General features: G+C 39.8%; 1 protein-coding gene across 1 annotated transcript in view; it reads left to right on the top strand.

Moving 5' to 3' along the window:
• The first annotated feature begins 978 nt into the window (after window positions 1–978).
• The window catches only part of NOL10 (nucleolar protein 10), a 47,780-nt gene continuing 28,088 nt past the window's right edge, over window positions 979–20,670 (top strand). Inside the window, exons 1-11 of the mRNA XM_007423598.4 lie at window positions 979–1,122; window positions 3,233–3,278; window positions 4,500–4,598; window positions 5,278–5,355; window positions 6,709–6,746; window positions 9,904–10,040; window positions 11,057–11,122; window positions 12,038–12,098; window positions 13,027–13,112; window positions 13,225–13,303; window positions 14,144–14,293. Coding sequence (XP_007423660.1) covers window positions 1,057–1,122; window positions 3,233–3,278; window positions 4,500–4,598; window positions 5,278–5,355; window positions 6,709–6,746; window positions 9,904–10,040; window positions 11,057–11,122; window positions 12,038–12,098; window positions 13,027–13,112; window positions 13,225–13,303; window positions 14,144–14,293 — 906 coding nt within the window. The 5' untranslated portion in view covers window positions 979–1,056. The remainder of the gene's footprint in view (window positions 1,123–3,232; window positions 3,279–4,499; window positions 4,599–5,277; window positions 5,356–6,708; window positions 6,747–9,903; window positions 10,041–11,056; window positions 11,123–12,037; window positions 12,099–13,026; window positions 13,113–13,224; window positions 13,304–14,143; window positions 14,294–20,670) is intronic.

Here is a 20,670-nt window from a genome sequence, read left to right on the forward strand (position 1 = left end):
AAGTTCATGTTCATAGTTTTGCTCTGGGCACCCTCTGGTGTTGAAGATGGCAGATGGAGGGGGCTTTTTCAGTGGTAGCCCCTCCTATTCCGGAATTGCCTTTCCAGGAAGATGTGTCTGGCATCTAGCAAAGATGGTTACAGTATATTCTTCTGAGCATTTTAATATATCTCTGTTAATTTCAAATGTGTACGCTACTTAGACATTTTAACTACCCTGGCTTCTGCTGTTATTATTTTATTGTAGGTGTTTCTTTGATTCCCATTGTGAAAGGTAGGCTTCAAACCCGACATTTGCAGCTGGCCAGTCCAAATGACAGATGGACAGCCTCTGAACACCCACCTTTTTCTCAGGGATGGCCTTTCACGTCTTTAGAAAAGGCAGTTTCACCCCAGTCCCTCTGGGGAAACTGAGCAAGAAGTCGTGTGCTGTGGTGGAGAGGAGGAGAAAGCCACCACTGTTCTCCTCCAGACTCAGACTGAAATGGGGTTTCTGGGAAAAGAGAATTTCCAAGGAACAGAGCTGCAACCAGGGGATCAGGCCAGGCACCTCGGCTTTGCCTGCTTTCTTTCTTGTTCTTCGTTTGGAATGGTTGGGAAGGGGGATGCCAGGCCCTGGGAAAAGCCTGGGCATGAAGCCAACTGGTATGGAAGAACACATTGGGGGGCACATACACCCAGGACGAATGAACTGGGGAACTTGCCCCTGGTTTGGAGAAGGGGGTCAGGACCCGGTGTACGCTTTCAAGCATGCCCTTCGGGAAGGGTCTTCCCACCAAACCCATAACCAGGTTCACAGCTGGTGGCAACGTTCCTTCCCATCCTCTCCTTTCTGGACAAACGAAGAAAACGGGCCACCCTCGAAAGGAGGAAGCGCCGAAACACCTCCTTTTCCCGAGGACAGCCCAGCAGAAGGCAGCGCGCCGTCGACGTCACCTTTCGATCTGTGACGAAAGCGCCCCGCCGCCTGTCGAGAGGTTTTCTCCACTCTATGGCCGGAAGGGATCCTTCTCGCACCCGGAAGTGAACCCCGGTCTTGTGCGGGCAGTGGGGAGGCATGCAGGTCTCCAGCCTCAACGAGGTGAAGATCTACAGCCTAAGCGCCGGCCGGAGCCTGCCGGAGGTGAGATGGCCGGAGACTGTCTCCTGTCACGCGACCCACCCCCGCCTTTGCCCTGTCCGCGCGCTCCTCCCCCCCCCCGCCACGCGCTGTGCTTCCTGGTAGAGCGCGCGCCTTTCGTTCCGCTGGATGCCCGAAAGCGAATCGAGCGCGTCGGTTCCCTACTAATCTCGAAAAGCTCGCCGCGGTTTGCCACCTCTTACCTGGCTAACCAGGGAAAGAGTATTTCCTGTTAGGAAAAAAACAGCCAGTATTACTGGACGGCAACCCCCGTTTCCCGAAGCCCGCACGGCCACTCTTGTAAGACCATGAGAAAAGAGTATTGCAAGAACACCTGTGGATCTGGCCGGCTGAAGTTTCCATAAAGGCAGCTCATTTTCAGAACCAGTCGTTTTGCCTTTTAAATTTGACCCTCCGATGAAAACAGGCAATACATAAAATCTCATGCTTTTGGAATAGGTTAGGCTGTCATTTTATTTGTACTTATTTGGAAATAAGCTGCTTTGGGATCATTCATGTGTAATACTTGTTATGAACATGTATTAGTCTTGAAGGCAGCACTTCACAACTTGAGTGTCTTCCAGATATAGGACTTCAGTTCCCGGAATTCTCTAGCCATCGTGGCCGATGCTAAGAAATCTGGGAGCTGCAGTCCACACTTTTGGAGCTTGTCTAGGTTTGGGAAGTCTGCTTTAAGGTGCTGCAAACATTCCCTTTTTATATGTCTACCTCTGACTTGATTGTGAGAGTGAAGAGCTGATTAAATGAGCTTTGGAGACAGAGCTAATTTGTAATGAGCCATGAAATACTGCTTGGCATTGCCATACTTGTAGCTGCTTATCCTGGATTATTTTTCTTTTATCATTTGTTTGGCACTCTCTCATAGCTGTAGAGAGCTAAAAGAGAAGTGCATTCTATCAATTTTTCTGTTTGAGAATACTGTATCAGATTTAGGCAAGGTGATCATTTTTATTGAACAAGATGTAGGTTTTAGAACTGTAATCTTGTAGACATACAGATAGTTCTCACTTACCAACCGCAATTGGGACTGGCAACTCTGTTGCTAAGGGACACGCTCATAAAAATTTGCTTGTTGGAATCTGGCTGTGAAGGTTGCAAATGGTGATCACATGACCACAAGATGCTACAACCCTCGTAAATGTGCACCAGTTGCCAAGTGCCCAAATCGCGATCACATGACCATGGGCATACTGGAATGGCTGCAACTTCGAGGACCAGTCACAAGTCTCCTTGTTCAGCGCTGTTGTAACTTTGAACTGTTGTGAACGAGTGGTGGGTAAGCAAGGACTACCTGCAATATCACTCACACTGTAGGCCTATGTATGTCTACTATTGAATTCTGCAAGGCTTACTGACAGATATTTAGGTCTGTACCTTCACTGAACTAATTCTTAGGATATACAGAAAAATGTATCCTTTTTCCACTCCTCTTTTTGTCTTGTTTTTGTGAACATCTGGGCTATTTAAGAGTCCACTTTTTTGTTGACGTGCTGACTAGGAATTAAATTCTATCACAGCTGGAAGATACAAAACTGGGAAAAGGTGCTTTTATGTATTTAATATGTTTTGTTGCAAAATTCATACTTCCTTTGTGTGAAAGTTGGAGTAATTTTTTTGAAACAGCACCTTTCTGACTGTACTTCTGAGTTCACTAGACCTTGATTGCATAATCTAAGATTTCTAAGCTGACAGGGCAAATACAGTGTGTCCCCCTTCAGCTTTTTGAAAGAAAAACAAATCTACAGTGTTTGCAGTGAATTATCTCAAAGTCTCCTGCATAGTGGGATGAACATTTATAATCAATTGCTTACGTATTTCTTGAGTTCTTAATTTTGTAGTATGCTACTTGGGACACTGAAGATATGCTTAGTTACAAAGTCAGGTGATCGTTCAGCACTTGTGAATGTTCAGTTGTCATGTTGAATCCTGCTATATCATTGCTTTATTTGATTTTATTGTATTTTTAATATGTAATCCTCTGTAAGCTGAGAGTGTTTTAGCTGAAGTTTTTAAAAATATAAACTGGCCTTCTAGAACATCACTGATCTTTTCCACAAGTCATCAAACCTCAGGGTTTTGTTTTTTTTTATAGTGGCTTTCTGATAGAAAAAAACGAGCACTGCAAAAGAAAAATGTTGGTGAGTTGTCCTTATTTTATACAAAAAAGAATTCTTATGTTCATCATTCATGTTCATATTATTTCTGATTTCAAAAAAATGTTTCATGATAACAAGCTGAAGACATATCTCCATCAACTGTAACTTCTGTATTTCATTAATGTTGAAAGGAAGAACATTCTCTGGTGTGTGTGTGTGTGTGTACATGCACGCATGTTTTTAAACTGGGAAAGTATTTCTCTTTTAAAAAATACATTGTCTTGTGAAATTCAGTTCGCTGTTGGAATGGTTGCTGTGCACATTTATTCACTATATACACCTGCAAGTTACTTTTTCTTGTTCAGTGAATGAGGTCTTTTAGTGCATAAATAGTTGGTGGAAGTATAATTCTAGTTCCTCTATGACTTCTTTCTTTTCAACTCTAGTTAGTCTTGTTCTGAGGGTTGGCAAGTTGTATTAGTCCAATATAGAATATCCTGAAGCTAGTATGTTTGATTAAAGGCTTAGGAGCACAAAATGAGTAATGTTAAGAGTTTTAGATAGCAGAACACACAAGTTTTCCAAGATGAAATAGTATACATGAAGCCAGATTTTTTAAAATAAAAAGTATTTTATTGGCGCAAGTGGGGAAAAAAATCAAGATAATTCCCTGAGGCATTGACCCAAGAGACACAAACAGCAATATTTCAGTATTACAATGGAAACACTGGGAACTCTGAAGCTGACAAAGAAAACTGGATCAACAAAAAAAAAGAATTAGACTTGTTCTTCATTTTATTGTCACAGCAGGTGGCAATTTCTAACTAACCTTGGGTCTTGAAAAAGCTAGGCAGAGTTGGACCTGATTATTATTTGGATGAGGGATCATCAGGAAACCCAAGGGCTTTAGGCTAAACTGGGAAATAACAAAAACATCCTAGGAGAAAGCAGCGGGAAACCTGTATTGTTAAAAAAAACAAACAAACCATGGATATGTTCATGTGGTTAGCAGGGGTTGAGATTAATCTGAAAGATACATTTTCTTTCCTTTTGTTAGTCTGTCAGAGTATATTTAAGGAAAGAGATGCAGGGTTCATGGTAAATGCAAAGAGGGAACAAAAGGGTGTGTGTGTGCAGTAACATTTTACCAGACCAGATTGCATCAGGAGAGAGTACACAAAGGACCAAGGACCAAGTTGTGTCCTACTGTAGTGATGTGTTCACTGTGCAGTCTTTTCTCAATTTTTATTTCATTTTTTAAAGATATTCATAGGAGAATTGAGCTTATCCAAGATTTTGATATGCCTGCTGTTAGCACCAAGATCAAGGTATCACAAGATGGGCAGTATGTGATGGCAACGGGTGAGTTTGGCTAAAACCAGCTCCTTTCTGAGAGTGTCCTGTATTAAATAATTAGTCTGCAAATATTCTCTGAAGTGTAAAGTGTTAATAAACTTGCAAGAATGAAATTATGGTTAAGGAATGCTGGGTTCTGGAGATTACACACAAATACAGTGTCTACTGGTACTAAATCTTGCAAAGGTTAGATGGTAGAACATTGTTGTGTATTTGGGAGCCTTAAAAAAAGATGATGTGAGTAGAGATTATATATTATGCATTAATGTTTCAACTATCTTTTATAATATGAAAAAGAATTTTGACATAATATTGAAATTAGCAAAGAGTGTATGGGTTTCCAAAGTTGCTGGTCTCAAGGACATGCTTAGAGAATATTAAGGACGTGTTGTGGGCACTGTTACAAAATGGCTGCTATGGGAGCCATGGCTGGCAGTTTTTATAAAACATATACACATGTGCATATATGTATCTTTTTGGCCTGCATAGAACACACATTTGCATATGAAACATGAACTCATAATGTTTGACTAGAACCATTTTCATTATTGAATTTTACTAAGAACAAAATTTTAGACTATTTTTGTTTTGCACATCCATTAATTTCTAGATCAAAATCTCTTTAAAAAAACCAACCTCTGAATCTTTCTTTTTTGCTTTGATGTCAAATATACTTTTTTAACAGGCACGTACAAGCCAAGGGTCCGATGTTTTGATACCTATCAGTTATCTATGAAATTTGAAAGATGCTTAGATGCTGAAGGTTAGTAATCCTGATTATGATGGAAATCAATACGAATGATAAATTAGGCACAAAGGAAAAAAAATCTCAGAGTGCAAATCTATGCACGTTTACTTGGAAATAAGTATACCTTTGATGTGTGAAGCTTTCTTCTGGGGGAGCAGGTAGGGTCTGCACCCTAAATGGTCAGATTTTTGTTGTTGTTGTTATTTATGCAATAATTCTATTTATTTGTTTATTTATAGAATTTATAAGGTCACCCATCTCAACCTAGTGACTCTGGGAGGCTAACGATACATGAAAAAGAAAATATAAGCAAAATAAAATAACAATATGGTACAGTGCAATGTAACAGAGGCTCCAAAACTCACCCATAACACATAATGAAACATTCATACTGTATCAGGTTCAGCTAATATCTTGTCCCCAATGCCAGGGGGAAAAACTAGGTCTTCAGGAACAAAGATGTAGCACAATTTCAATGTATGCTATTTTCCTTCTTTGGAAAATATAAGGTAGAAAACTTAATTGTTTTCCTTCTTTGAAAATATATGAATGTGAAAAACTGGAATTTTTAAAAACTTTACTCTGGGCAGTACATTGTATTGCTTTTGAAACACTCCTGATTTTAAACAAATTATCATTAGAGGAGGAAGGGTTTATTGGATATGAATCCTTCTTTTCATTCTTTGCATTGTGTCCATTGCGGTGGAATGGTGTGTATATTAATGTTGAAATGCAACTGAAAAAAATGGATACAGTAAGGAAATGATCTCTCGGGTTTTTTTGAGGATTATCTTCTAGTAACATCTAATACAGATCAGATCTGGGCAGGACATTCAAGCAATATGTAGGCTTGTAATCATGTGTTGCTTATGCAGGATGAGTGCATGACTACTCCCCTCTTGGCTTACATATAACTGACTCTAAAACAGAAAGCCATTAGAGAGCTAATAAAGTAACTTTGGAGGAGTTCCTAGAGCCATTGGGAATCAAACAGAGTACAAATTTAATAAATAAATAATTCTTGCCATTTGCTTCTCCTGGGCCCTTGAACCTAATGAGAGAGGGAGAGGTTGAAATCTTTTTACACTAGTAAGAGGATGGAGTGAAACACTGGTTGCTGCCTTCCTTGTGAAGGCTGTTGGTTCTAGATGTGGCAGTACCATGGATCAAAAGCTGGAGAGAGATCATTGGAAATGGAGAGCTATAATGGCCATGCCTGTTCCAGCCGTCTTCTCTGTCTCCAGCTGTAAGATCCAAGACTGTTTTGCAGATGATGTAATTGAGTTTTGAGAAAGTGGGGTATAGCATGATGTGGAACAGTTATTCTGTGACTGACCCTCATTTATAATCTACTTTTCATCTCCTCAGTGGTCACGTTTGATATTTTATCAGATGATTACTCAAAGGTATGTCAACTTTTAATTTTTAAATTATATGTGTAAATAATAGTAAATTTGAGACTTCAGTTAAAAAAACTCCTCATGGCTTTAGCCTGTGTGATTGCCTCCCCCAATTAAGTTACAAAAAGACTGGAAAAAACAAGAAAGAATACAGTTCTGATTTCTTGATAGAACCGGAATCTATTATATCTTTTAAAGAAAGTATTTTTTTTTAATAAAATTTTTTATTTTTTACAACAAACACAAAACATACATAAACAAACAAGAACATAGAAAAGCATAAAAAAAAACATCTTCCATTTTATACCGTGTGTCAACCAGTTACCAACTCGTTGGTGCCCCTTTCATAATCTTAAATTCTCATATCTATTCAAAATATACTTATGTACTTATCAATTAACAATTATTAATCATTCATAGCTAGTCTATAGAATCATTTATTACAAGAAATTTTAACTTTCAATAGGATTAGTAATCCCGTGTCATATAAAACTACTTATCTTCTTATTCTAATTTCAAATCTCAATTTAACTCATCTCTGCACATTCCATAATTTTCAATAACTTCCTCCTGCATAGGTACTTTTTCATTCTTCCAATTCTTAAGTTACAGTTCTAACCACTATCAAAACATACTTAATTCTTCACTACATGTTTCAACAAAAATGTCTCTAGTTTAAAATCTATATCTTACTATATCCAACCATGTATAAATTTTAGTCTAATCTCTTAAAACATTTATAATCAAATACAATTTTTAACTATATATCTCAGTTTTATACTTTATTCCAGCGCTTGCATAATTTTAAGTTCACCCTTTTCATTCAATATCCCAAAACATCTAGCTGTTTATTCCTTTTTCTATATTATTGGATAAGAGAAAGCAATAATAAATGTCCTTTCAAACATTCTGCTTTTTGAAGCTTCTGTCAGTTCCATCATTGTTGTATTCCCCTCAGTTTTTCTTTAAGCATCTGAAGTAGTTTCTTTCAATATTGTTTTACTTCTTCTTTTTATACATTCTCTTAGTACGATTTTCCATTATAATCTTGTATAATCTTTTTCTCACCCTCAGTACCAAGAACAAGTCTGTCCCTCTTCATTTATCAGTTGATTAACCCTTTTAATTCTCAGTTTATAGGCCTCAAAATAATTCTGTTTAATGTTTCTGATTTCTTGTGCTATTTCTTCCTTTTCCATTGATCCCGTTTTATGTTTAATTAAGTCCATTTTAGATTTAATATCTTTTTTTCCTTTTTTTTGCAGGAATTTCTGCAGCTCTTCTTCCAGTTTTTTATAGTCATCCTCGATAGTTTAAAAATCTTTTTCTGCATTGTGTTTCTCGTATAGTCTATTATCTTGTATAAACCTTCATTGAGTCAAAGGATTCTTTATCTTTGTTCTTGCCAAGAGAAAGAGAGAAAAAAGCAAAAGAAAAAAAAAAAAGAAGAGGAGGGGAAAGGCTGGATCTCTTTAAAAATCCAACTGGGGGGGGGAATACAGAGCAAAGCAGAGCTTCTAGCAGAAAGAAGAGCTACTGCCACTAATCAGGGCTCTTGTGACTAACTCAAACTTTCCATCTTGATATTTTCAAAGTTGCTTTCAACTCCACTTTCTTGTTTAGTTATTCGGATGGCACCTGTATAAACATGCACATCCCACTATCTTTTTAGAAAGCCCAGGGTCCTTGAGCATGCGTCACAATGGAAGAAAAAAGGCACTATGTCGAGCCTCTAGATGGCAGTGCAACTTTCTTTCATTTACTTTCTCTTAACTCCACTTTCCCCATTTCAAAATCAAAAAATATAAATTTCTTATAACAATAAAGAAATCTTAGTCAAAAAAGAGGCTTAAGATAAAGAATTATTGAGTATTAAAAAGAAAAAGCCAGTCCAGTTAAAAAATTTTTTTTTTAAAAGAAAAAACATCTTGCCAATACCACTAAAAAGGGAAAGTTAAAAAAAAAAAGATTCCCCCCCCCTTTTTTTTTTTATAAGGCTCAATCTCGCCGCTTGATCCACTTTTCTTCACTTTTAAAAATCTCTTTAAGTTACTTAAGGTGTTCTCTAAGAATAGTTGAATAGTAAAGGTCCATCTCACCCGGTTGACACCCCTCTCTTTCTTCTTCCTTTGGAGCTGTCCCGGCTTTCGCAGCCATTTTTGGCTGCCTCTCCTCCGCCGGCTTCAAGAGCTTCTCCCGGGATCAATCTGGGACTTGCGGCGTCCCTGAGATCCGCGGGACGCGCCCTTTGCGATTGCCATCTCTACGGGACGGCTTAGGTCCATCGGGACCGTCCGGGGGGGGAGATATCGGCTGCGATCCTGGGAGCCCAGGATCGCCCGCCGTACCGCTGCGACGCCAGCTCCGCCCTCCTTTTAAAGAAAGTATTGTTTTCCATCAGGCCGATGGTGAACCAAAGCTGAAAGAGCCTGTGGTCAAGGCTGAACAGAGATTTGAACTTGAACCCTTAACCACCTTGCTAATTAGCAGGAAGTAAATAGCATAGCTGACATGCAGGTGCAGCTTGCGGGAATAAACATGTCACTCCAAATAATGTTAAATCAGTTTTGGCCAAATTTGTAGTATTGCAGGTGAAAACTGTTTGAAAGGTATCTATTCTGACTAGGATCACACACTATCTTAAAGCCTAATTTTAGCTTGGCTGTGTTTGAATGTGCTGTGGGTTTTTTGGTAAATCATGGCTTAGCCTGATGTGTGAATGTACTCAGGTAAAAATCATACTGCAGTTTTCTCTAAACTCCTGCCATATACCTTTTTCTCAGTGAGAAAAAGCACTTCATGGATATGCATTGGTCCACCTTGACAGAGAGATGAGGCAGAGTCTGATCTGCCTCAGGGGACTGCTGTACAAACAGTAGCTATTGTGTACAGAGAGAGGCTGCTTGTATGCAGAAATAGAGCCACTCTGTGTCGCTGAAGATAAGTGTGGTACTGCTTTACTTCACAGCTTTGCTTCAAAAAAGCCCTAGTGGGAACGATTCCTGAAGCAGAGCATACTTTCAAAGATTTACATGGTTATATTTTTTGAATGATAAATTCTTTATTTTAAACAACTGTTTTGTTAATGAGGCTGCAAAAAATAAGTGTATCAGCTGGGAGGAATAATCCTCTCAAATTCAGTTCTGTGGCTTGTATTTTTCAGATAGTTTTCTTGCATAGTGACAGATATGTGGAATTTCATTCACAACATGGCCGTTACTACAGGACAAGAATACCAAAATTTGGAAGAGATTTCTCATATCATTATCCATCCTGTGACTTATACTTTGTAGGAGCAAGGTATGGATGATGTTTTGAATCATTATCTAATTCTACTTTTATTTTCCTATAGTGCTTATGGGAAATAGCTTTGACTACTCCTCAGTGAAGAGATGGAATTATAAGCATTTCTGCATAGGTCAAGCACAAATATGCAGTGCTTTTCAGAAATCAGATAGTTTCCTGATATATTTGTGGCACATTTCAATTTTGTGAATGACTGAGGATCTAAATTCATTTTTAAAACATTTTTAAAAGCACTGAAAAATCATAACTGGAAATCTTGGAAAATTAAATGACATTTTTAAAAAGTGTTTTTTAAAGTGTAATGGCAGCTTTGAAACATAAAACAGTCCTTTCCATGGAAGTATAAGAATGGTCAGCCCTTCGAGGTAGGTTGACTGTATAGATAGGTCCATGCCGTTTTCTTTACAAAAATGCAAAAGTATTTTGCACTACTGGGATTTTTTTTCAATCTCCCACTCCCAATACAGAGCCCTGGTATTCCCTGGAGGAATCCCATCGAAGTACTAACCAGGCCTGACCCTGCTTAGCTGTTTTGTCCAGACAGAGTCAGGCAGCTACTGCCACCCACTCAGACTCCTAATTAAGTAACTAAAAAAATAATGTTTGGCGAGGAAACAGGAGATGGATTTTTGTGTGAAAAGGCTTGTCAGCCTTGGCTCCAATATCTGTCCTAAAGGTATGCCTAGAAGGAGCAGGTTCCTTATTTCTAAGCATATATCATCAATTTGAGCCACTGTTTTGTACCTGGCTCCTTTTGGTAAGCCTTGGGATCCTCTCAGCTTGCCCATCCCTGTTTTACAACCCAAATTCACTTCATTTTAGACCTCACCACTTTCGGGTGTGAATAAAGAGTGGGTTTTTAAAAATATACCCAGTTTTTCCAGAGTTGTTGGGAAATCTCATTGCAAAGCCAAAAAGTAGGTATTCTCCATGGAGCTTGCATGATTTTTATCTGTCTTTGTAAGACTCAGTAATCATAAGGAAAATGAGTATTTTCTTTCTTGTTGCAGCTCTGAAATATACAGACTAAATCTGGAACAAGGAAGGTATTTGAATTCTCTACAGACAGATGCTTCGTAAGTGTATCTTCTGCTTTTTAACGTAGGCATCTTTTTCCAGTAGATGGAGCCAAACAGTATAAGATCTGTCTGTGAAAACACCATAGATGGATCACAGACTAGTTTATAAACAATCTGGTATTGGTATTTGTGTGTGTATGTGTGTACGTACCGTATATATCTGCAGTGAGATGGGTGGTGACAAATTTGAAATATAAATAAATATATGTATGTACAATATACATGTTTAACATTATTAATTGTCATCCAATATTCATTGTCAGCATTTGTACATTACACTAATTCTAAAATCAACTGAATAGTTCAGGAGAAGCAGAGGGATCTTCCTGCCTGTAGCTCGCTATCTATCTATCTATCTATCTATCTATCTATCTATCTATCTATCTATCTATCTATCTATCTATTTATTTATGCTTTGCTCTTTTCTTTCCACAAGTTGTAAAATAAGTTGATTCACTGTGCTAACATAGCTTCTCATTCCATTTGAACTAAGAATAATTGAATGCTGAGGGCTTGCTCTCCCCAGGAGAAGCTACTTTAAATACACACATCCCCCGGGGCACTCCCATTATAGATTATATTATAGATTATAAGGCATTTGTTAGAATCACCTGCAGATGGAGCCAGGATGGCCTATTAAGAATAGACATTTGTATTTGAGATATTTTAGAAGAAAAGCAAGGGCTTGCTTATTTCTTCTGTGATAGTTCCTGGTTTTATATTTATATTATGTTGCATATTTTACATCAGAAACAAAATAGAGTAATGCAAACGTAAGCCACTGGATTCAGTTTGTCTTATAATATTTCTGGTCTCTATACGTTTTGATTGGCTTTAATATTTCTGACAAGCTTGATTTTTTAGGATTTTATTCCCTGTCTGTATTAAACATTTATTATTGCTGTTTTCTAGAGAAAATCAAGTATGTGACATAAATCCTGTACATGGTTTATTTGCCACTGGGACAGTTGAGGTAAGTGACTTTAAAACTAACAGCACGCTCATTCTCCAGAGATGGTTCCATTTTTGGTCAGAACAGTATTGCTCATGCAGAAGTGGGAGATAGCAGAAGATAAAAGAGAAGTGTAAAGTTTCTAGAAATATAGTTAAAATCATCTCCAAAATTTTAGTGGTAAATGATAGCAGGAGAATCTCAATAAATGTTGGGCAGAGAATATTGATTTTTGGAAAGGAGAAAAGATAACTGGGAAATGGAAAAGCATGTCCTGGAAAAGGAGATTGCTGGCGGGAGAAATTGTCTGTGTTTGATATAATATTTTGGCTGGAGGCATTCTTACTATAAAAAGTTAAATAATAATTAACATTTATCGAAGCTTCACTTCTGTACCCTTTTATCTAAAAGTAGGTTGGTATAGTCCTATCGAATTCAACAAGGTTTATTCCTGAGTAGACAGGCCTGAATCCACACTGCCATGGATAAAAAAGCCTGTTCACTTTCTGAAGCTCAAAAACCTCCTGGATAATCCTGCTAGACATTGCCTCTGTAATGTCATCGGATTCTATCCAGCTTCCAACTAGGAGTGATGACAAACAATTTTACCGGCTAAATGCTCAGCCAGACAATCATAGCTTACACTAACTGGATCTTATGGCCCTTTCTCCCCTAACAGAGTTCAGGGCACTCTAAATAATTCAGCTGCCCGATATTCTGCTGATGCTCTGTGTCGTTCTGCCTTTTGAATCTCCTGAGTTGTTCAGAACTGAGAAAAATCATGTCAGATTTGAATGCAGCAAAATATTTAAACTGGAGGAATAAGTGTGCATTATTCCAAAGATCCCCTTGAAAAGTAATTCAGTGATTTCTGTAAAAAGCAGATCAAGAGACAAAACCGTGGCGAATTATTTCAGAGTACTGAGTGGTGTTTTTTTTTCCCCCTCAGGGAAAGGTGGAATGCTGGGATCCTAGACTGAGAAGTCGAGTTGGGGTCTTGGATTGTGCTTTAAACAGTGTGACCGCTGATCAAGAGTAAGGACATTTCTTGATATTCTTCATAAATACCTCTCCCACGTAATATTCTGTATATATAATTACTGTATATATTACTGTACCTGAGTGAAATGTATTTGAATTCTCTCAGGATAGGTGGCCTGCCCTCGGTTTCCGCCCTGAAGTTTGATGGAAGTTTAAAGATGGCTGTCGGGACAACCACAGGGCAGGTATGCTGCGCACCTCCTCGCTGCACTCCTTAAAGGCTCTTAAGTAAACTCTCTGGATGTTAAAGTGAAGTGTGGACGAGACTGTGCTTTGAATGGGATGTTCACATAATCAGATGAGTTGAGCTTGTGAGGGGAATGTGGTGTTAGACGTTCTGTAATTCAGATTGCCTAATTCTAAAGCAAGTCTAAGTCTGCTTATTCTTTTGTGTTCTTCAAGGGGTTAGTTGATACGTTGCGTATTAAGTTGGGCCATTGATGAGTGCTCCTTGCGGTGCTTTCCTGTAAAACAACAACAGCAACAACAGCAGCCAACCAAACAAAACCAAACGCAATGGAATATTAGTATAATTCGTAGGCCAGGGGATTGTTCTTCTAACTTCTCTAAAGTTTTAAAGGGTGAATGAAACACTGTTCTTGAATGTAATGAGATTACTGTAAGCCAACCAAACTCATGGCTGGATGATCCACTCTAGCAAGTTGCAATCTGACCCAAAATTCTTGTATTTTGCGACATACAAACAGGGACTTGCCAAATATATAATGAGATGAGGGTTCAGCTAGGCTACAACAGCTTTTCTGCTCCATAGTGTTTTAATAAAAAGATCTAATAGTTATGCTAAATAAAAGAATACTTAATACTGCTTAATTTGCAGACCCAGTACTATACATTATTTTAATAGATTTTGTTGATTAAAAGTCCATGTGGTAGGTTTACAGAATACTTAATAAACCAAAATCTCTCCTTTTTACTATTTTCAATTTGAGAATGTAAATGTATGTCTTAGATTTTATTAAACAATACCTGACCACAAAAATTGACCTATCTTTTCTGGCTACCAGGTCTTACTTTATGATCTTCGATCGAGTAATCCATTAATAATGAAGGATCACCAATATGGTCTGCCAGTCAAATCAGTCCAGTTCCACAATGCATTAGATCTGATTATTTCTGCTGATTCACGAATTATAAAATTATGGAACCAGGACTCGGTAAGTATATTGGTTCATGTCTTCTCTCTGAGCATCTTCTAGTTTCTTCTGTTGCAGCTAAATAATAAATACTATGTTTACTTTCAGTGCCCCATTCCAGATAAGAATAGTGTATTATTGATTTGTATTTAGTGTGCCAAAGTAAATCATGACTGTAACTCTGTATAGTTAAGTACAGATAGTCCTTGACTTACAACGAGGATGGGGACTGGAATTTCCATCGCTGAGGGATGCAGTCATAAAGCACGACCGCATCCCTTAATGATAGCAGTCCCAGAAGTCCCAGTTGCCATCGTTAACTGAACCCCATAGTCATTAGGTAAGGCAACTTCCTGCTGGCTTCCCACAACCAAAGTCAAAGTCCCAGGTCGGCAGACAGGTAAGTGGCTGCTGCCGGGTGGGGGAGGGAGTGAAGGGGTGTCAGGGAGGATCAGGGATGGTGTGTGAGGGTGTGCAGGAGTAAGCGAGAGGTGCTGTGCAGTTTGGGGAGGGTGCCCAGGGGTGTATGAGAGGTGCCACAAGGGTTGGGGAAGGTTCACAGGGTGCGTGGAGGTGCGCAAGATGTGCCACACAGGTTGGGAAGGGTGCATGGAGGTGCGTGAGAGGTGCCACACAGGTCGGGGAGGATGCATGGTGGTGCACAAGAGGTGCCACATGGGTTGGGGAGGGTGCATGAAAGTGCAGGTCAGGGAGGGTGTGCAGTGATGCATGAGAGGTGCCGCGTGGGTCGGGGAGGATGCGCATCAGTGGGGAGGGTGTGCAAGAGGTGCAGGTTGGGGAGGGTGCACAGGAGTGCACAAGTGGCGGGTGCAGCATGGGCACAGAGAGGCTGGAGAGGGTGCACGGGTGAGGGAAACTTATCCCAGCAACTTGTGACCTTCCCTGCCGGCTTCCCCATTGATTTTCCAGGGAAGCCAGGAGAGAAGGTTGCAAATGGCAATCATGTAATCGTGGGGTGCTTGGTAACCGGTTGTAAGTGCAAACGGGTTGCCAAGCACCCAGATTGTGATCACATGACCACGGGTGCTGTGACAGCTGTAACTCCGAGGACCAGTCATAACCATCATTCATTCAGCACCGTTGTAACTTTGAATGGTTGAATGGTCATAAGTCAAGGACTACCTGTAGAAATACTTCAGTATTTCTACAAAAGATGTTTGCATATTTTTGATTTTGCAAGAACTGAATGCTGAAGGTCTTACTGGTATTTATTGTTGTTCAGTCGTTAAGTCATGTCTGGCTCTTCATGACCCCATGAACCATATCGCGCCAGGCCTTCCTGTCCTTCACTGCCTCCCTGAGTTTGCTCAGTTTCATGCTCATTGCTTCAGTGATGCTATCTAACCATCTCATCCTCTGCCGTCCTTTTCTCCTTTTGCCTTCAATCTTTCCCAGCATCAGGGTCTTTTCCAAAGAGTCCTCTCTTCGCATTAGGTGACCAAAGTATCTGAGCTTGAGCTTCATTATCAATCCTTCCAATGAGCAATCAGGGTTAATTTCCTTTAAGATTGACTGGTTTGAACTTCTAGCAGTCCAAGGGACTCCTAAGAGTCTTCTCCAGCACAGCGATACCTACTGGTATTGCTACAATCCAAAAATACTTAATTTCAGGGCTAATCCATACTTCATGTTATTCTAATTTGACACGGTCAGTAGCAGGAGTAATACAACTGCATGATCTTCCCTTCCTCTTCTGGTCTTCCTGCCAATTATCTAGCTACATGGCATGCCACCTCCCCATCTCCCTAATGGTTCTTTTCTGCTGTCACAGATATCCAGAACTAAGCTGTCTGTCCATAGAATAATAGAGAAACATCACCAGCTGAGACATCAAAGGATATGCCCTGGGACTCAAACTTATCTGTACTATTAGAAAATAAGATTTGGCCATTGTTTTGAATGGGGTTAACTGAACCTAGGGCTGTAGATGGAACTTTAAGAGAGCAGATGCCCTTCTGCCTTACAGCCTTTGTGCTTCTTCAGATCTGATTCAGAGGGTTAGAGAAGGAGGAAAGAAGCCCAAAGTTCCATCTCACAAATGGTCTTCTGCTCAAAATTGGCATCTGCCCTTGTACATTTTCTAATAACTGCAGGAAATGGTGTACGGTAAATTCTCTGGCTTAAGATTAAAGATCTTACTTTAAGTACGTTTGCCTACATGCTTATGCTTTTTCAATTCTTTAGTTTTTCTAACCTCCTTCTCTACTTTCATGTTGATATTTCCTGCTATAGTTAAAAATGTAATTGCAAGCTAGTTGGAAACAGGGATTCCTTTCTTTCCTTATATTCAGGTAGTCCTCACTTACTGACTGCCTCATTCAGTGACTGTTCAAGGTTACAACGGCACTGAAAAAATAGGTTTACAGCCAGTCCTCGAATTTGCAGCCATTGCAGTGTCCCCATGGTCACGTGATCATGATTTTGGGTACTTCGCAACCAGTGCACATTTATAATGGTTGCAATGTCCCATGGTTGCGTGATCACCATTTACAACTTTCACAGCCAACTTCCAACAAGCAAAATCAATGGGGAAGTCACAAGTCACAGTCACGTGATGTTGCGCTTAACGATCTCAGATGATTTGCTTAACGACTGCAGTGGAACTGACGTAAGTCCAGCATGGTCACATGACATTTCATTTAACACCGCATTGCTTAGTGACAGAGTTGCCAGTCCCAATTGCGGTCATTAAGTGAGGACTACCTGTGATATCACAAATTTTCTAGAATGCTGAGGTTTTCAAATGCTGAGGAAATCAAAGGTTTTCTCTGGATACCCCAGGGGTTGATCCTGGGACCTCATGAGTGTGAAACAAGTGTTCTATCACATTACCTTTCTTCATGCTTCACCTTTGCTTTTTAGGCTGTATACCTATGCACATGATTAAAGTGCACTTAATTTTGAATTGTGGGCATAATAAGGCCTTAGGACAGAAGAGAGCTAGAGCAGGTAGCAGGTTTGTGGGATCTATTTTTTGATGTCAAGCCTAAAATTCACCAACTGAAGCCAAGGTGCAAAAGATAGTGTTGGAATTAAAGATTTCAGAACGGAATAATTCTGAATATCGGAATTGAAATGAGTTCTCAGACTTTCTGCATACTGATTCACTCTTGGTTGCTGTCCTCTTCCCAAGCGTTTAGTTTTATAATTTGGGGAGTAGAATCATAATGATTTAAGCAGCCATCCCGGACCAGTGGCTATCCAACCTGTACTTAAACATATAGTATTCAGCAAGGATGAGGATGCCACCATTTAGGCAACTGTATATTTTGTTGTGGCTTTGGTCCAAAACTTGGGATGCAGGGAGGAATCCTCTGCTGATCTGCTTCTCTCCCCACCCCTGCCCCACAAATGACTTGTAAACTGTATCTACAGCAAAATTACAAGCATTGAATTATAGAGGACTCAATGAGGAGTCTCCAAATGAGTCTTCTTGCTACAAAGCAGATCTGTTTCTGCTGGCCTCCGTCTCTGCTGCTCCCTAATCATCTCTGGTTGGTTATCATTGGACCAAAGAGGAAGGTGGTAAGGTAGGAAGCAGCTTTTTGCTCCCACTTTGCCTGCAGCTGGAAAGTATCTCATCCTTTGTTTTCAAAGACAGGTTGGGGGAGAACCCTTCTCTTAATTATTAGGGAAGCAGCAGAGGTGGGTGAGGTCCAGAATTAAACAGGGAGGGAAAAGAAGAGTATTGCACCTAGGGGCAAAATGAAGCTATTAAAGAAACAAGTGAAGAAGGGAGGAATCCACAAGGGAAAAAAATCCTATTTCAGAGTCAGACTTGTGGTCACAGCTGTTCACATCTTTTGTTTATTTAGCTGACTTATCCTGGATTCAGTGAAAACTAAGATTAGGATGGTTGTCTTTTTCCCCAAGAACAGCCACTCCAGGCTGTGCTATAGCATCTCTACAGACTGATCTCCAACCCCCTGGCCTTTTTGGAGCTATTCTAGTACAGTCTTCCCCAATCTGGACACTTTCCAGATGTGTGGACCAATTCCCAGAATTCTCAGCAGAGACCATGCTGGTAGCTGAAGTCTGGGTGCAATTTAAAGTGCTGGTTTCAACTTATAAAGCCCTTTATGGCTTGGTGCTAGGTGGCTTGCAGGATTGCCTCTCCCCACTAGAGTCGGCCTGACTGCTTTGATTGTGCTGGGACAAGCAGCTGGTTGTCCCTGTTACTAGGAAGTCAGGAGGTCCAAAGCCTAGAAGCGTTGCTTTTCGGGGATGGGGCTAGCCCTTCTGCTGGAGGTTTGTCTATCTCTGACATTGTCTGCCTTCCGAAAAAAGCTGAAGACTGAGCTTTTCTTGAAGAGTTTTGGGGCCTGATGCCATGTGTTGACTCTGGCTTTTATTTATGTCTTGTGCCTTATGTTTTTATATTGTTACTATATATTCCTATTTTGTGAGCTGCCGAGAGACCTGTGACTGCAGCTGGGTATAAATTTGATTGATATGAATAAAGTCCATATTTGAAGGCTACCCTGCTTAGGAAGGCTTGTCTGTACAAAGGGAGCTTCTGCATAAGATCTAGGAATATGGACTCCTCACCTTCTTCCCGGTATACCCTCCTGCCACAGCCCTGGTTTTGCACAATTGTGTTCCAGTGTTCTGAGCCCAGTATGTTGTGGAACAAAACTAATTTAGCATTTCACATGTCTGGGGGGAAAAAGTTATTGTTTTTATGGAAGAGAGGAAAGGGGGCAGGGGCATTCTCAAACATCTTGCAGTCATTAATACAATATATTGCTCTCTTCAAAGCAATAGATCTTCTTTCCTCTTTCACACCTCCCCATACATATGCTCACTTCTAAATTAAATCTAGTTCTGGCCAAACATCTTTTTCCTCTACATGAAAACTTTGGAGTAGGGTGTGGAAAATATTACAGTAGAACGGAAAATCCACATACTTCCCACGGAAAAGGAGAAAATACATTCTTTGAAGGCCCAGAAAGGCTATGTTCACACATGCTGGATGAAAAATGTGGGGCAATGGCTGATCCAGCAGGCAGATAGGAGTTCTGGGTTGGCAAAAGATTGCATGTAGGATTCTAACTAACTCTTATTCAAGGAACAAGTGTCCCAGTGTATGAGCCTTGCCATATTTGTCTTTTCAAAAACTTCACCATCCATGTCTTCAAAATGCTTGCCAAATTTTTTTTGCAAATCCAGCCACCAGAAAAATACCAGAAGAGTCTAGTTTCCTTTCTCTATATTAACTGATCTGCTTTCCTCATACCTAGCAATACAATTGTCTGGTTGTCCTCTTCTAAATACTTTAGATACTTTACTTCTAAATACTTTAGAAGTAGGTGGAATTGGCTGCCAAGGAAAGTGGGGTGCACATGACCCAGTGGCAGCCCCAGACTTTAGTTTTGCTTAGTGAAGAAGAGTTTAAATAGTGTTCCTCACTCCTGCGAGGAGGCCAAGACTTTACAAATGGTATCTTGCAGTCACTGGTTCCTGCCTTTCTTTCCCTCTCTTCCATCTTTGGCGTCATAGAAAAAAGTGTGATTTATACATCAGCATATAGGACTAGCCTGATCATGTTTTGAGCAGAAACATAAAGATGGTTTATCATGTAGTTGGCAGATTTTGTTTAGGGGTGCATGGTCTGTTTCACATAATCCCAAGATGAGTTAAACATTAACACCAAAAACATTGGGTTCAGTCTCCAAAAGTTACCACCAAACTGTACACTTTAATTTGATGGAAAGAAAAGGGATTAAGGACCTGGGAAGCAGTTATATTTGCATCATGTTTAGCTGGAATTAGCACTAATGCAGTGAGTCTGCCAGTCTTAAAGGAGGATGAGATAGTTTGCAGAACATCTCCTGGCTAAATTGGTTTGTGCAAATTGAAGCAGGAGTTTTGGTGAGGATGTGGTTGTTGCAGATACTTTGGACCACGTGTCCACCAACAGGAATGTCCCAAGATGAAAAGTCAAATACATTCTAGGAACGGTACCTCTGACTTTCATCCTTCCCTTTGTGTGAGACTTTTAGAAGCATTTCACTGGCAGAAAGTACTACTAAATAAAGATCTGATCCAGCATGGGAAGAGTAAATTAATTGGCATAGGGCTGGGATGCCCAAAGTTTCTTTCATGGCACAAGAGATAAAGGAGATCTTGGAAGGAGCTGTAACCAGAATTTAAGTTGAAGAGGAACTATCACATGTTTAGCCCCATAGCATAATAGATGTCAGATCTGTTATTTTGTTTAAATATACTGTATATGATTATTTCAAATTAAGCACTGCAGTAGAGAAAGAAGCCCTATTATTAACCATGGTTTGTTAGTTGGTATAATACAAATTATAGTTAGCACTAAACTAGGTAAGTGAGAGAGAAGCTGCAAAGGAAAGCAAGGGGAGAACCTC

This window comes from Python bivittatus, unplaced genomic scaffold (genome assembly GCF_059951505.1).
Source record: "Python bivittatus isolate LINGU-HERP-01145 unplaced genomic scaffold, Pbiv_v1 ctg000020_np1212, whole genome shotgun sequence".
In the NCBI taxonomy this organism is placed as follows: Eukaryota; Metazoa; Chordata; class Lepidosauria; order Squamata; family Pythonidae; genus Python; species Python bivittatus.